Source organism: Heterodontus francisci, chromosome 6 (genome assembly GCF_036365525.1).
Source record: "Heterodontus francisci isolate sHetFra1 chromosome 6, sHetFra1.hap1, whole genome shotgun sequence".
Lineage (NCBI taxonomy): Eukaryota > Metazoa > Chordata > Chondrichthyes > Heterodontiformes > Heterodontidae > Heterodontus > Heterodontus francisci.
The window spans coordinates 35,240,417-35,255,495 of NC_090376.1; the positions used below are offsets into that span (position 1 = coordinate 35,240,417).

General features: G+C 41.0%; 1 protein-coding gene across 1 annotated transcript; it reads left to right on the top strand.

Annotated features, from left to right (window-relative positions):
* Positions 1-12,077: 12,077 nt before the first annotated feature.
* LOC137370939 (serine rich and transmembrane domain containing 1) lies at positions 12,078-12,407 on the top strand. The gene has a single exon (XM_068032809.1). The coding sequence runs from the start codon at positions 12,078-12,080 to the stop codon at positions 12,405-12,407; it is 330 nt and encodes a 109-aa protein (XP_067888910.1).
* The last annotated feature ends 2,672 nt before the right edge of the window (positions 12,408-15,079 follow it).

Genomic DNA, 15,079 nt, shown 5'->3' on the forward strand with positions numbered 1-15,079 from the left:
TCAAGCTGGGGGTTACTATTGATAAGAATCTTAACTGAACCAGCCACATAAATACTGTGGCTACAAGAGCTGGGAATCCTGCGGTGACTAACTCAGTTCCTGACTCCTCAAGCTTGTCCACAATCTACAAGGCACAAGTCAGGAGTCCACTTGCCGAGATGAGTGCAGCTCCAACAATTTAAGAAGCACAAAATCATCCAGAATAAAGCAGCCTGCTTGATTGGCACCCCATCTACTACTTTAAATATTCACAATTTCCACCACCGACACACAGTGGCAGCAGTGTGCACCATCCAGAAGATGTACTTCAGCAAGTCATGGAGGATCCTTCGACAGCATTTTCCAAACCTGAGACCTCTACCACCTAGAAGGACAAGGGCAGCAGGCGCGTAGGAACACCACCATCTGCAATTTCCTCTCCAAGTTACACACCATCCTGACTTGGAACTATATTGTGGTTCTTTCACTGTTGCTTGGGCCAAAATCCTGGAGCTCCCTACCTGACAGCACTATGGGTGTACCTATACCAAAAGGACTGCAGCGGTTCAAGAAGGTGGTTCACCACCTTCTCAAGGGAAATTAGGAATGAGCAATAACTGCTGGCCTTCCCAGTGATGCCCACATCCCATGAACAAATAAAATCAATAATTTGCATCAGTGAAAAATGCAAAAATATTACCCAGTCTGCATAGAAATGGGGGAAATTAATGTAAATACCTTACGAAGTAGAACCAAAAAAATCCATGTCAGTCTACTCCTTTTCCTTCAGGTAAAACTTAATTTTCTGGGAAGGCAGGATAATGTATCAAGTAGCACACAGCCCCTTTCAACTTTAAGGCATGGGATTAAATCCATAATTTACAGATGGGATTAAGGTCTTCTCTATCTGTTTGTTTTAAAGTTCTTATGTGATTGAGGTGTGTGAGGTTTCAATCCTGTTCCTTGAGGACATAGGTCCAAAATTGCTCCTAATTAAGAATGGCTCAGAAATAGACATTGAAGACTGTTGAAGCAAAGTAGATGGAGGTGACTCTGGAGCTGACTGCTATGTCAAATCTTAATGCCACAAATTTTATATTTTCTAGCACCAGGGGGCATAGATTTAAGGTTAGGGGCAGGAGGTTTAGAGGGGATTTAAGGAAATGTTTTTTCACCCAGAGGGTGGTTGGAATTTGGAATGCACTGCCTGAAGAGGTGGTAGAGGCAGGAACCCTCACAATACTTAAGAAGTATTTAGATGAGCACTTGAAACACCATAGCATACAAAGCTATGGGCCAAGTGCTGGAAAATGGGATTAGAATAGGTAGGTGCTTGATGGCCGGCGAAGACACGCCGAAGGGCCTGTTTCTGTGCTGTATAACTATGACCAGCTTGATCAAAACAAAAATTCACCAACTTATTAAGAATAATTTTTACATAGGAACTAGAGTAGGCCACTCAGCTCCTCGAGCCTGTTCACCATTCAATTAGATCAGGGCTGATCTGCACCACAACTCCATTTACCTGCATTTGTTCCCTATCCCTTGATATACTTACCCAACAAGGAAATATATATTCTTGGAAAGTGTGTAGTACAGATTCATCAGAATTTTACCAGGACTTAAAGAGTTAAATTATGAAGACAGGTTGTATAAACATTGGCTTTGTTACGACCAGGTGAGAAGGGGTCTAGGGTTCCCTCTCAGCCTTTGCCTGGTTTAACCGTAACAGGGTTTAATTTTAGAAACACCAAGTTTTTAGCTCCCCCTCAGTGAATCCTTGTTCACTGCTCCAATTGTAAAGCAAAGAAATCTAACCGGTTTCCTTAGATTTAAACAAGAAAGGTAGAAGTTCATTAAACTTAAACTCTAATCCGATTAACGACTACAAATATGCGACGCGACTACGCTAGCATGCATTCGCGATAAACACACACGCAGATAGAGACAGAAAAAGTAGAAGGAATAAAGGGGAAAAGTTTGAGGCAATATCTGGTAGTTACAGTCCTTTAAGTTCAATGTGGAGTCTTTGGTTGCTGGTAAGTCCTGCTATTCATTGGGCCCAGTTCACGCTTCAACATGTTCCAATGTAGGAGTCTTTTCCCTCTTGAGGTTTACGTGTCTTCTGTGGGTCCGGTGGCTTGGGAGAAAGCAAGAGAGAGAGAGAGGCTTCCTTGTTCCAGCTTCAGTTGCACACTGCCTTCTGAATTCAAACTGTCCTGTGGCTGGTTCAAAAAACCTGGACCAGCCAGTTAGTCATGTGACCAACTGGTTTATAAAGTCCTGGCTTTGTGGATGGTATCATTTTAGCAGGCCCTGGAATGCGCTTCCTTATCCCTTCAATGTCTGGTGATCAAAATCCATTTGGGTTAATTGGAGCAGGGAATAGTCCTTTGTCTCCACAAGCAGCGTCTCCTAGTATGCAAATGTCCTTCCAGCCCAGTGTCTGGTGATCTTCAAACAAGTCATTTCTTCATTCCAGCAACAATTTGAAATCAATGTTCATATGATAAAGTTAATATGCCTCATTCTTGGCAGTTGGGGGTCTGCATGACAGCTTGTATTCCCTTTAGTTTAGAAGGTTAAAGGCAAATTTAATTGACGTGTCTTTAAATGATAAAGGGGTTTCATCAATTAGATACAGAGAAACTATTTTCTCTAGTAGGGGAATCTAAATCAAAAGGACAAATTCTTAAAATTAGAGTTAGGCTATATAGGCAGGAAATCAGGAAGCATTTTTTCACACAAAGGATAGTGGAAATCTGGAACTTACGTCCCCCACCCCCCCACCCCGAAAAGGCTGCGAATGCTAGGGCATTTGAAATTTTCAAGACAGATGTTTCCTGAGGTCAGTGTCTAAAATTGAATGCAGTATTCTAATTTTCTCCATCTAATTAATATAACTTATAACCCAGCCAACAGGACAGGCATCAAATCATCCTGAAAGTTTAGGCAATCCTACTTGGTTACCTGCAGCTTGAACTCTCACTCATTTCTTACTTTCCCCTGTGATAAAGTGCCCATATCTGTTTATTTTCTCTGATTGCCCTGCTGAAAATAGGAACTTAATATATAGAAAATGGTGAGTCCAAATCTATGGCCTATCTTTTAGTAATGTCTTCTTTGGCCTCCTTATCTTGAGAGACAATGGGTAAGCACCTGGAGGTGGTCAGTGGTGTGTGGAGCAGCGCCTGGAGTGGCTATAAAGGCCAATTCTAGAGTGACAGGCTCTTCCACAGGTGCTGCAGAAAAATTTGTTTGTCGGGGCTATTACACAGTTGGCTCTCCCCTTGCACTTTTGTCTTTTTTCCTGCCAACTGCCAAGTCTCTTCGACTCGCCACACTTTAGCCCCGCCTTTATGACTGCCCGCCAGCTCTGGATATAATGTAGTACTACATTATAGTGGGGGTTGGTTAACTCAGTTGGCTAGATGGCTAGTGTGTGATGTAAAAAGACACCAACAGCCTAGGTTCAATCCCTGTATTGCTCTGGTAGTTCAAGGAGGCCTGCCTCTTTGCTTTGCCCCATACTTGTAGTGTGGTGACCCTCAAACTATACATCATCAACTGTCTCTCTTAAATGGGAGAGATTCCTTTGGGACTATGGCAGCAACAACAACTATGTTACATGTCAGTTAATATTTAAACTCCATAATTCTATGTTATAACTCTCAATAGCAGACAATTATATATGCACTTAGAATATTCAAATAAATCATATATTTGGCATATCTTAAAAATTGAACCAAAGAGCAACGTTTTCTGTGTTATAGAGATGTATAACCCAGTGGTTGGCACAGAGTAGTTGTAGAGCAGAGTGTAAAAGTTGAGAACTCTTTGCAAGTGGGAATTGAGTGTACACGGGAAGGAGTTGCTGCATTTTGACTCCAATACTTGCATTTGTTTGTGTTAACAGTAAATATTTAAATTAATCTGCCTATATCTTAAACTAAGTCAAATACTTAGTTAAAAACTTTAAGCTAAGTTGATTAAATATATATATATATATTGATTAATTAAATAAATAAAATAGGGTTATACAGGGATGGCAGGGCAGGTGGTGTACCACAACAGCAGCATGTGGAAGTTTTTGGAGAGCTTTGCGATCCCAGACAACCACATCTACCATAAGTATCTGGATCTCAAGGAACTTCAACTCAGAATTGTTGAGCTCATTCCAAGATGCAGACATTGCAGGGCATCAGGGAGGGAGAGGGTTACCTGGACACTTTGATCCAGGAGGCAGGGCCTGGTTAGTGGTCAGGAAGGTGTGACAGGCAGGTAAAGGGACACCAGATGCAGTGCTGGAGGAACCTTGGCCTTTGCCTTTATCCAACAGGTAGGAGGTTCTTGCAGTCTATGTGGATGTGCAAAGTCTGCAGGGTGGATGAGAAAACTGACCATGGCATTGGAATACAGCTGGAGGCCATTCAAGAGGGGGAGTGAAAAGGAATGTGGTATTGGAAGGAGACAGTATAGTCAGGGGCATAAATACCGTTCTCTGCAGCCATGACCGGGAGTTCTGAAGATTGTACTGCCTTTTTGGTTGCAGGATTCAGGACATCTCCTCATGTCTGGAGAAAAACTTGAAGTGGGAGGATCCAGTTGTCATGGTCCATGGAGGAACTAACAACATAGGAATGATGTTCTGCTGAGAGAGTTTGAGGAACTAGAATCTAAATTCAAATGCAAAATCTCACAGGTGATAATCTTTGGATTGTTACCTAAGTCATGGGCAAATTGGCTTAAGGATAAACAAATTAGAAATGCATGGCTGAAAGAGTGGTGTGGGAGGAAGGAGTTTTGCTTCATGGACCATTGGCACCAGTACTGGAGAAAGAAGGAACAGTTCTGTTGGGACAGCCTCCACTTAAATTGGGCTGGGAATAGTATCCTAATGAATCGAATAACTAGGGCAATAGACAGGAGAAATGTCAAGGCTATAGACCTGAGTAGCAATTGGGATAGAAATAAGAAGAGTTGGTCAGGAAGGGACAGAGAGCTTAACAAAGGTGATAAGGCATTAGTGACTAAGGTGATAGCAGGGAAAAAATAGAAAAAAGTTAATGCTAAAGGCAAAATATCTGAATGCATGAAGCATTCACAACAAAATAGTTGAATTAAAAGAACAGATAGAAATTAATAAGTTTGATCCAATAGTCATTATGGAGATGTGGTTGCAGAGTGAGCAAGGTTGGGGACTAAATATTCCAGGATGTTTGACTTTTAGAAGAGATAGGCAAAATGTAAAAAGGGGAATGTTGGGGTAACTCTGATAAAGGATGGGATAAAGACAGCAGAGAGAAAGAATCTTAGCTCAAGTTTTGGTGGAGCTAAGAAACAAAATGGGGAAGAACACACTAGTAGGAATAGTTTATAGGCTCCCTAACAGTAGTTGTAGTGTCGGGCAGGGTATAAATCAGGAAATTAGAGGCACATGTAACAAGGGTAATACAGTAATCATGAGCAACTTTAATCTTCATATAGACCGGGCAACAAAATTTGCAGTAATAATGTAAAGGATGAGTTCATGGAATGCATACAAGATAGCTTTCTAGATCCGTATGTAGAGGAACCAACTGGAAACAGGTTGTTTTAGATCTAATACTGTATAATGCAAAATAATTAATTAATAACCCAGCAGTAAAGTGGCCTCTAAGGAAGAGTAATCATAATATGTTAGAATTTTATATTGAATTTGAAAGTGCATTGGTTAAATCAGAAACTAGGATCTTAAATCTGAACAAAGCAAACTATGTGGGTATGAGGAGTGCGTTGATGAAGGTAGATTGGGAAATTACATTAAAAGGTATGATGATAGATAAGCGTGGCAAACATTTCAAGAATTAATTCATAATTTGCAACAAATATACATTCCCTTAAGGAATAAAAACCCATGGGAAAAGTGGCCAAACCGTGGCTAACAAGAGATGTTAAAGATCGTATTAGATTAAGGAAGAGGCTTATAATATTGCCTAAAAGAGTAGCAATCCTGGGGATTGGGAGGAATTAAAAATTTAGTAAAGGATGACCAAGAAACTGATAAAGAAAGAGAAAAGAGAATATGACAGTAAACTAGCTAGAGACATAAAAACAGCTTGTAAAAGTTTCTGTAGGGGCTATACAAAGGAAGTGATTAGCAAAAGTCAACATGGGTCCATTAGAGGCAGAGCAAGAAGAAATTAAAATGGGGAATAAGGAAATATCAGGCATTAAACAAATACTTTTTATCTGCCGTCACAATAGAAGATACAAAAAACATTCCAGAAATAGTGGAGAATCATGGGTCTCATGAGAGTGAGGAACTTAAAAGAATTAGTATTACTAAACAAATAGCACTGGAGAAATTAATGGGACAAAAAGTCAAGAAATCCCCTGGACTTGATGGCCTGCATCTGAGAGTTTTAAAAGAGATGGCTACAGAGATAGTGGATGCATTGGATTTGATCTTCCAGAATGCCCAAGATTCTAGAACAGTCTCTGTGGATTTGTAGGTAGCAAACATAACCCTGCTATTCAAGAAAGGAGGGAGAGAGAAAACAAGGAACCACAGGCCAATTAACCTGACATCAGTAGTAGGAAAAATACTAGAATCTATTATTAGGATATTGTAACAGGGCACTTAGAAAATCATAACATAATTAGGCAGAGCCAACACAAATTTATGAAAGGATAATCATGTTTGACAAATCTGTTAGAGTTTTTCGAGGTTAGGAGCAGGGCAGCTAGAGGGGAACCAGTGTATATACAAAGAGAACAAAGAACAAAGAAAATTACAGCATAGGAACAGGCCCTTCGGCCCTCCAAGCCTGCGCCGATCCAGATCCTCGATCTAAACATGACGCCTATTTTCTAAGGGTCTGTATCTTTTTACTTCCTGCCCATTCATGTATCTGTCTAGATACATATTAAAAGACGCTATCGTGCCCGCGTCTACCACCTCCACTGGCAACGCGTTCCAGGCACCCACCACCCTCTGTGTAAAGAACTTTCCACGCATATCCCCCCTAAACTTTTCCCCTCACACTTTGAACTCGTGACCCCTAGTAATTGAATCCCCCACTCTGGGAAAAAGCTTCTTGCTATCCAACCTGTCTATACCGCTCATGATTTTGTACACCTCAATCAGGTCCCCCCTCAACCTCCGTCTTTCTAATGAAAATAATCCTAATCTACTCAACCTCTCTTCATAGCTAGCGCCCTCCATACCAGGCAACATCCTGGTGAACCTCCTCTGCACCTTCTCCAAAGCATCCACATCCTTTTGGTAATGTGGCGACCAGAACTGCACGCAGTATTCCAAATGTGGCCGAACCAAAGTCCTATACAACTGTAACATGACCTGCCAACTCTTGTACTCAATACCCCGTCCGATGAAGGAAAGCATGCCGTATGCCTTCTTGACCACTCTATTGACCTGCGTTGCCACCTTCAGGGAACAATGGACCTGAACACCCAAATCTCTCTGTACATCAATTTTCCCCAGGACTTTTCCATTTACTGTATAGTTCATTCTTGAATTGGATCTTCCAAAATGCATCACCTCGCATTTGCCCTGATTGAACTCCATCTGCCATTTCTCTGCCCAACTCTCCAGTCTATCTATATTCTGCTGTATTCTCTGACAGTCCCCTTCACTATCTGCTACTCCACCAATCTTGGTGTCGTCTGCAAACTTGCTAATCAGACCACCTATACTTAAGAATTCTATTAAGTTGGTAAGACATGACCTTCCCTGCACAAAACCATGTTGCCTATCACTGATAAGCCCATTTTCTTCCAAATGGGAATAGATCCTATCCCTCAGTAACTTCTCCAGCAGCTTCCCTACCACTGACGTCAGGCTCACCAGTCTATAATTACCTGGATTATCCCTGCTACCCTTCTTAAACAAGGGGACAACATTAGCAATTCTCCAGTCCTCCGGGACCTCACCCGTGTTTAAGGATGCTGCAAAGATATCTGTTAAGGCCCCAGCTATTTCCTCTCTCGCTTCCCTCAGTAACCTGGGATAGATCCCATCCGGACCTGGGGACTTGTCCACCTTAATGCCTTTTAGAATACCCAACACTTCCTCCATCCTTATGCTGACTTGACCTAGAGTAATCAAACATCTGTTCCTAACCTCAACATCCTTCATGTCCCTCTCCTCGGTGAATACCGATGCAAAGTACTCGTTTAGAATCTCACCCATTTTCTCTGAGTCCACGCATAACTTTCCTCCTTTGTCCTTGAGTGGGCCAATCCTTTCTCTAGTTACCCTCTTGCTCCTTATATATGAATAAAAGGCTTTGGGATTTTCCTTAACCCGGTTTGCTAAAGATATTTCATGACCCCTTTTAGCCCTCTTAATTCCTCGTTTCAGATTGGTCCTACATTCCCGATATTCTTTCAAAGCTTCGTCTTTCTTCAGCCACCTAGACCTTATGTATGCTTCCTTTTTCCTCTTAGCTAGTCTCACAATTTCACCTGTCATCCATGGTTCCCTAATCTTGCCATTCCTATCCCTCATTTTCACAGGAACATGTCTCTCCTGCACACTAATCAACCTCTCTTTAAAAGCCTCCCACATATCAAATGTGGATTTACCTTCAAACAGCTGCTCCCAACCTACATTCCCCAGCTCCTGCCGAATTTTGGTATAGTTGGCCTTCCCCCAATTTAGCACTCTTCCTTTAGGACCACTCTCGTCTTTGTCCATGAGTATTTTAAAGCTTACGGAATTGTGATCACTATTCCCAAAGTAGTCCCCTACTGAAACTTCAACCACCTGGCCGGGCTCATTCCCCAACACCAGGTCCAGTATGGCCCCTTCCCGAGTTGGACTATTTACATACTGCTCTAGAAAACCCTCCTGGATGCTCCTGACAAATTCTGCTCCATCTAGACCTCTAACACTAAGTGAATCCCAGTCAATGTTGGGAAAATTAAAATCTCCTATCACCACCACCCTGTTGCTATTACATCTTTCCATAATCTGCTTACATATTTGTACCTCTATCTCACGCTCGCTGTTGGGAGGCCTGTAGTACAGCCCCAACATTGTTACCGCACCCTTCCTATTTCTGAGTTCTGCCCATATTGCCTCACTGCTCGAGTCCTCCATAGTGCCCTCCTTCAGCACAGCTGTGATATCCTCTTTGACCAGTAATGCAACTCCTCCACCCCTTTTACCTCCCTCTCTATCCCGCCTGAAGCATCGATATCCTGGGATATTTAGTTGCCAATCATGCCCTTCCCTCAACCAAGTCTCAGTGATAGCAATAACATCATACTCCCAGGTACTAATCCAAGCCCTAAGTTCATCTGCCTTACCTACTACACTTCTTGCATTAAAACAAATGCACCTCAGACCACCACTCCCTTTGCGTTCATCATCTGCTCCCTGCCTACTCTTCCCCTTAGTCATGCTGGCATCATTATCTAGTTCCTTACAGGCTTTTGTTACTACCTCCTTACTGTCCACTGACCTCCTCATTTGGTTCCCATCCCCCTGCCACATTAGTTTAAACCCTCCCCAACAGCGTTAGCAAAAGCACTCCCAAGGACATTGGTTCCAGTCCGGCCCAGGTGTAGACCATCCAATTTGTAATATTCCCACCTCCCCCAGAACCGGTCCCAATGTCCCAAAAATCGGAACCCCTCCTTCCTACACCATCTCTCAAGCCACGCATTCATCCTGACTATTCTTTCATTTCTACTCTGACTATCACGTGGCACTGGTAGCAATCCTGAGATTACTACCTCTGAGGTCCTACTTTTTAACTTGGCTCCTAACTCCCTAAATTCTGTTTGTAGGACCTCATCCCGTTTTTTACCTATATCATTGGTGCCTATGTGCACAATGACAACTGGCTGTTCACCCTCCCCCTTCAGAATATTGTATTTGGATGTACAAAAAGCATTTGATAAGGTGCTACACAAGAGGTTATTAATTGTTGGGAGACTGGGAAATGTTGGTTTTCGGAGGGATCTGGGTGTCTTTGTACATGAATAACAGAATGTTAACATGCAGGTACAGCAGGAAATTAGGAAAGCAAATGGAATGTTGGCCTTCATTACAAAGGGATTGGAGTATTCAAGTAAATACATCTTACTACATTATATAAGGTCTTGGTGAGATCACACCTGGATTACTGTGTGCAGTTTTGGTCTCCTTACCTAAGGATATACTTGCCTTAACAGAGTGCAACAAAGGTTCATTACACTGATTTCTGGAATGGAAGGATTGTCCTATGAGGAGAAATTGAGTAGATGAGGCCTATACTCTTTAGAATTTTGAAAAATGAGAGGTGATCTCATTGAAGTATATAAGATTCTTATGGGGCTTGATGGGGCTCCGGAGTCCAAAACTAGGGGTCACAGTCTCAGAATAAGGGGTTATCAATTTAGGATTGAGATGAAGAGAAATTTCTACAATCAAATAGTTGTGAATCTTTGGAATTCTCTACCCCAGAAGGCTTCGGATGCTCAGTTGAGTATATTCAAGACAGAGATCAATAGATTTTTGAATATGAAGGGAATTAAGGGATATGGGGATAGCACAGGAAGGTGGAGTTGAGGTGAATGATTAGCCATGAGCTTATTGAATGGAAGAGCATGTTCTCATCTAGAAAGCCTGGCGGAGAAGCGTATAACTAGAGCCTAGTCTTTACACACTTTATAAGTTTTTACTTACAAAGGTACACATTATAAACATGCACCTTCAAATCCAACAACTACAGTTTCACTCTGCTCCTATATTTAGGAGCACAAGTGAATCCCCAGTTAATGTCCACCACCTGAAGATGATTAAATACTCAATTGCTATCCAATTAATAGAGCAGGCTCGAAGGGCCGAATGGTCTCCTCCTTTTCCTATTTCTTATGTTCTCATACATTGTTCCCGTTTTTTTTTGCAGGTTGGACATTTTATTAAAACTTTCATTTTGTTATCTTAAGTTGGTTTGCTTTTTAATTTGAAGTGTGTTTCTGTTTAAATAAATGACCAATTAGATTTGATGTGCTACAGATCTTTCACATTTTGATTTTGTATTGTCTCATAAATTTTTTGGAATTTTATAACAATAATGTGTAGCTCACATAATTAACTTGGAAAAGTCCTTGACAATATTGATGCTCACCGGAATGAGTGCCTTTCTGAATCACTCAGGTAATCACAATTATGCTTGGAGTCATTTACAAAATGCCAGTGTGTTCCCAATAGGACCAGAAAGGATGGCAATCACACTTGCACTTAAAACTACCATTTCCAGTGTCACTTTGAAGCTACTGCAGTTGCATTCTTTCTAATAGTGAGCAAAGCTCCTGTATCTGCAATGCTTCATCATCACAGTAAGCTTTCTTCCTGGGACTAAAACAAGAGCAGCACACAGTTCTAAAGATCCTAGTTACTAAGATCCAAGGTAATTAAACAAAATGAATCCTTTGTCTTACGCTGATTCTCTGGCCAAGGTAATTAAACAAAATGAATCCTTTGTCTTATGCTGATTCTCTGGTTATGTTTTATTTTGAGATACAGCACTGAAACAGGCCCTTTGGCCCACCAAGTCTCTGCTGACCAACAACCACCCATTTATACTAACGCTGCAGTAATCCCATATTCCCTATCACCTATCTACACAATGGCTAATTTACCTATTGACCTGTAAGTCTTTGGCTGTGGGAAGAAACCAGAGCACCCAGTGAAAACCCATGCAGTCACAGGGAGAACTTGCAAACTCTGCACAGGCAGTACCCAGAATTGAACCCAGGTCCCTGGAGTTGTGAGGCTGCAGTGCTAACATCTGCGCCACTGTGCCGCCCCAGCTAGTAGCAGCACTAGCTGAATATTGGTTTCTTTTGCTTCAAAATTGCTTTTTATGCTATTTTATTGGTTTAATATGGTTTTGTACTATTTTTTCTTTCCTCACTGCTGCTGCTGGACACAAAAGTCATTTTATTCTGTGACGAAATGTGGCTTCCTCTGTGGCTCTGTATACAAATGTCAAAGCGTTAATTGCTGTGTAGAACCATGGCAAAAACATTCACGGTCACCTTCTACATAAACTGTTGGAAATTCGAAGACTGCTGTATGCCATTACTTATAAATATTGGAAATGTCTACTGCTGAAACAGCTACTGATTCATTCAGTGGGAGCTCTGGAAATCAGACAATTCATGAACCCTACCCACTGTCCATCAACACTGCCATGGATTCATCATCTCCCAGCCATTTATCTAATGTCTTTGTGTATGTGTCATATTTCATGAGTTTGTTGGCTTTTTTGCTTTTACTACTGTTAATTGCATTGCAGAGGCTTAAGAATGTCATTACTTCCAGTTCCTCCTGTCCGGAATGCACAAGCGACACAGGGAGTTCTATCACTAATCTGGAAGCGTGTAGCCTTTCGTCCAGGACATCTGGGTTCTTTGCTCTCTCAAGTTGAGAAAGAATGATAAACACTAATATTTATTTTAAGGTTCAAAATTAAAAATAATTGCCGAAAACTCTTCTGTTCTTGTGCAAATAATTTGAACTGTGCTCAATCAACAGACTTGGAACATACAAATATATGAATTTTAACCATTCAGCTAGACCTGACATTTATAATTGCTTAAAAATTGCATTTTAAAAATAGAATTTAATCCTTAAAAATTTGTCAAATTAAAAACCAAAACTAATGATATTTACAAAATAATGTAGTCAAACACAGAGGAGCACTTCCAAGTACTGGCATTTTTGTGCTTACGTTGATTTGTAGAATAATTTCCTGCTTAAGTCAGTAATCTGTTTACCACAAAACTATATTCACTTAAAGGCAGATTAGCCCTTTTGTGGGAGTGAAGCAAGCCAGGAGGTTCTTGCGCATCATTTCATACACAAGAAATCAGTGACATTTTTGATATGCAGTGCTCTTTTCCCATGTGAGTTAAGCCATTGTATTGTGTATTATACAATGGTGGGTTGTGATCTGGAATGCATTGCCTGACAGGGTGATGGAAGCTGATTCAATAATAACTTTCAAAAGGGAATTGAATAAATACTTGAAAGGGAGAAAATTACAGGGCTATGGGGAAAGGACAGGGGAATGGGACTAATTCTCAGAGCCGGCACAGGCATGATGGGTCAAATGGCCTCCTTCTTTGCCGTATCATTCTATGATTCTATAAAAAAATATAAAATGAAAAGCATGCCAATGTGCTTTTTATAGGAATTTGTACTGAAACTTTTGTAAGCATTTGCTGCTGTACATTTTTGCATACTTTTAACTGCATTGACTATTGTTAGTATTCTAAGCTACTTTCTATTGTAGTCACTTGCTGTAATTTTATACAGAATTTGTGCATCTTATTATGCAGAAGGTGGCTATGATTTGGTCTGTAAACTGTTAAGCAAAATCTGTATACTGCCAAGAATGAGGCATATTTATTTTGTCATATGAACATTGATTTTAAACTGTTGCTGGAATGAAGAAATGACTTATTTGAAGATCACCAGACACTGGGCTGGAAGGACATTTGCATACCAGGAGATGCTGCTTGTGGAGACAAAGGACTATTCCCTGCTCCAATTAACCCAAATGGATTTTGATCACCAGACATTGAAGGTGTAAGGAATCGCATTCCAGGGCTTGTTAAGGTGATACCATCCACAAAGGTAGGACTGGTTAAACCAGCTGATTACATGACTAACTGGCTGGTCCAGGTTTTTTGAACTAGCTACAGGACAGTTTGAATTCAGAAGGCAGTGTGCAACTGAAGCTGGAACAAAGAAGCCTCTCTCTCGCTTTCTCCCAAGGCACCAGACCCACAGAAGACACGTACACCTCGAGAGAAAAGACTCCTACATCGGAACAAGTTGAAGCGTGAACTGGGCCCCAATGAATTGCAAGACTTACCGGCAACCAAAGACTCCACATTGAACTTAAAGGATATTGCCTCAAACTTTTCCCCTTTATTCTTTCTACTTTTTCTGTTTCTATCTGCGTGTGTATGCATGCTAGTGTGGTCGCGTCGCATATTCATAGTTGTTCACCGGATTGGAGTTTAATGTTTTAGTTTTAGTTTTAGAGATACAGCACTGAAACAGGCCCTTCGGCCCACCGAATCTGTGCCGACCATCAACCACCCATTTATACTAATCCTACACTAATTCCACATTCCTACCACATCCCCACCTGTCCCTATATATTTCCCTACCACCTACCTATACGAGGGGCAATTAATAATGTTCAATTAACCTATCAACCAGCAAGTCTTTGGCATGTGGGAGGAAACCAGAGCACCCAGAGGAAACCCACGCAGACACAGAGAGAACTTGCAAACTCCACACAGGCAGTACCCAGAATTGAACCCGGGTCGCTGGAGCTGTGAGGCTGCAGTGCTAACCACTGCGCAATAAACTTCCACCTTTCTTGTTTAAATCTAAGGAAACCTGTTTCATTAGGTTTAATGTAGTTATGGAAAAGGGCAAAGAAAAATCTAATGTGAAAATGTCCAACTGGAGGAGGGACAATTTCAGTGATTTGAGAAGGGATCTAGCACAGGTGGATTGGAAACAATGATTGACCAAGAAAAAAGTAAATGAGCAGTGGTAGATCTTTAAGGTGGAGATACTTAGGGTACAAACCAAGCATATCCGTATAAGAAGGAAAGATGGGGCATCCAAAGCTAGAGCTCTCTGGATGACAAAGTAAATATAGGTTAAAATAAAATAGAAAAAGGAATTTTATGATTAATGTCAGATACAGAATACAGGGAGTGCAGGGGGAAATTGAAAAAGGATACATGAAGGGCAAAGAGAGAGTACAAGAAAAGATTGCAAGTACCATAAAAGAAAACTCAAATATTTTATAAACATATTAAAGGTAAAAGTTAAAGGAATGGTGGGGCCGATTAGGGACAAATAAGAACATTTTTCTTGTGAATGCAGATGCAGAAGGCATAATTGTGCTATTGAATGAGTACTTTGCATCTGTCTTCACAAAAGAGGATGAAGTTAATGACAGTAGAGGAAGGAGGAGTAGAGATATTGGATAGGATAAAAAGATAAAAAAAGGTCCTAAATAAATTAGTATCACATAAATTTAACAAGTTACTTGGTCCAAATGGACTCCAT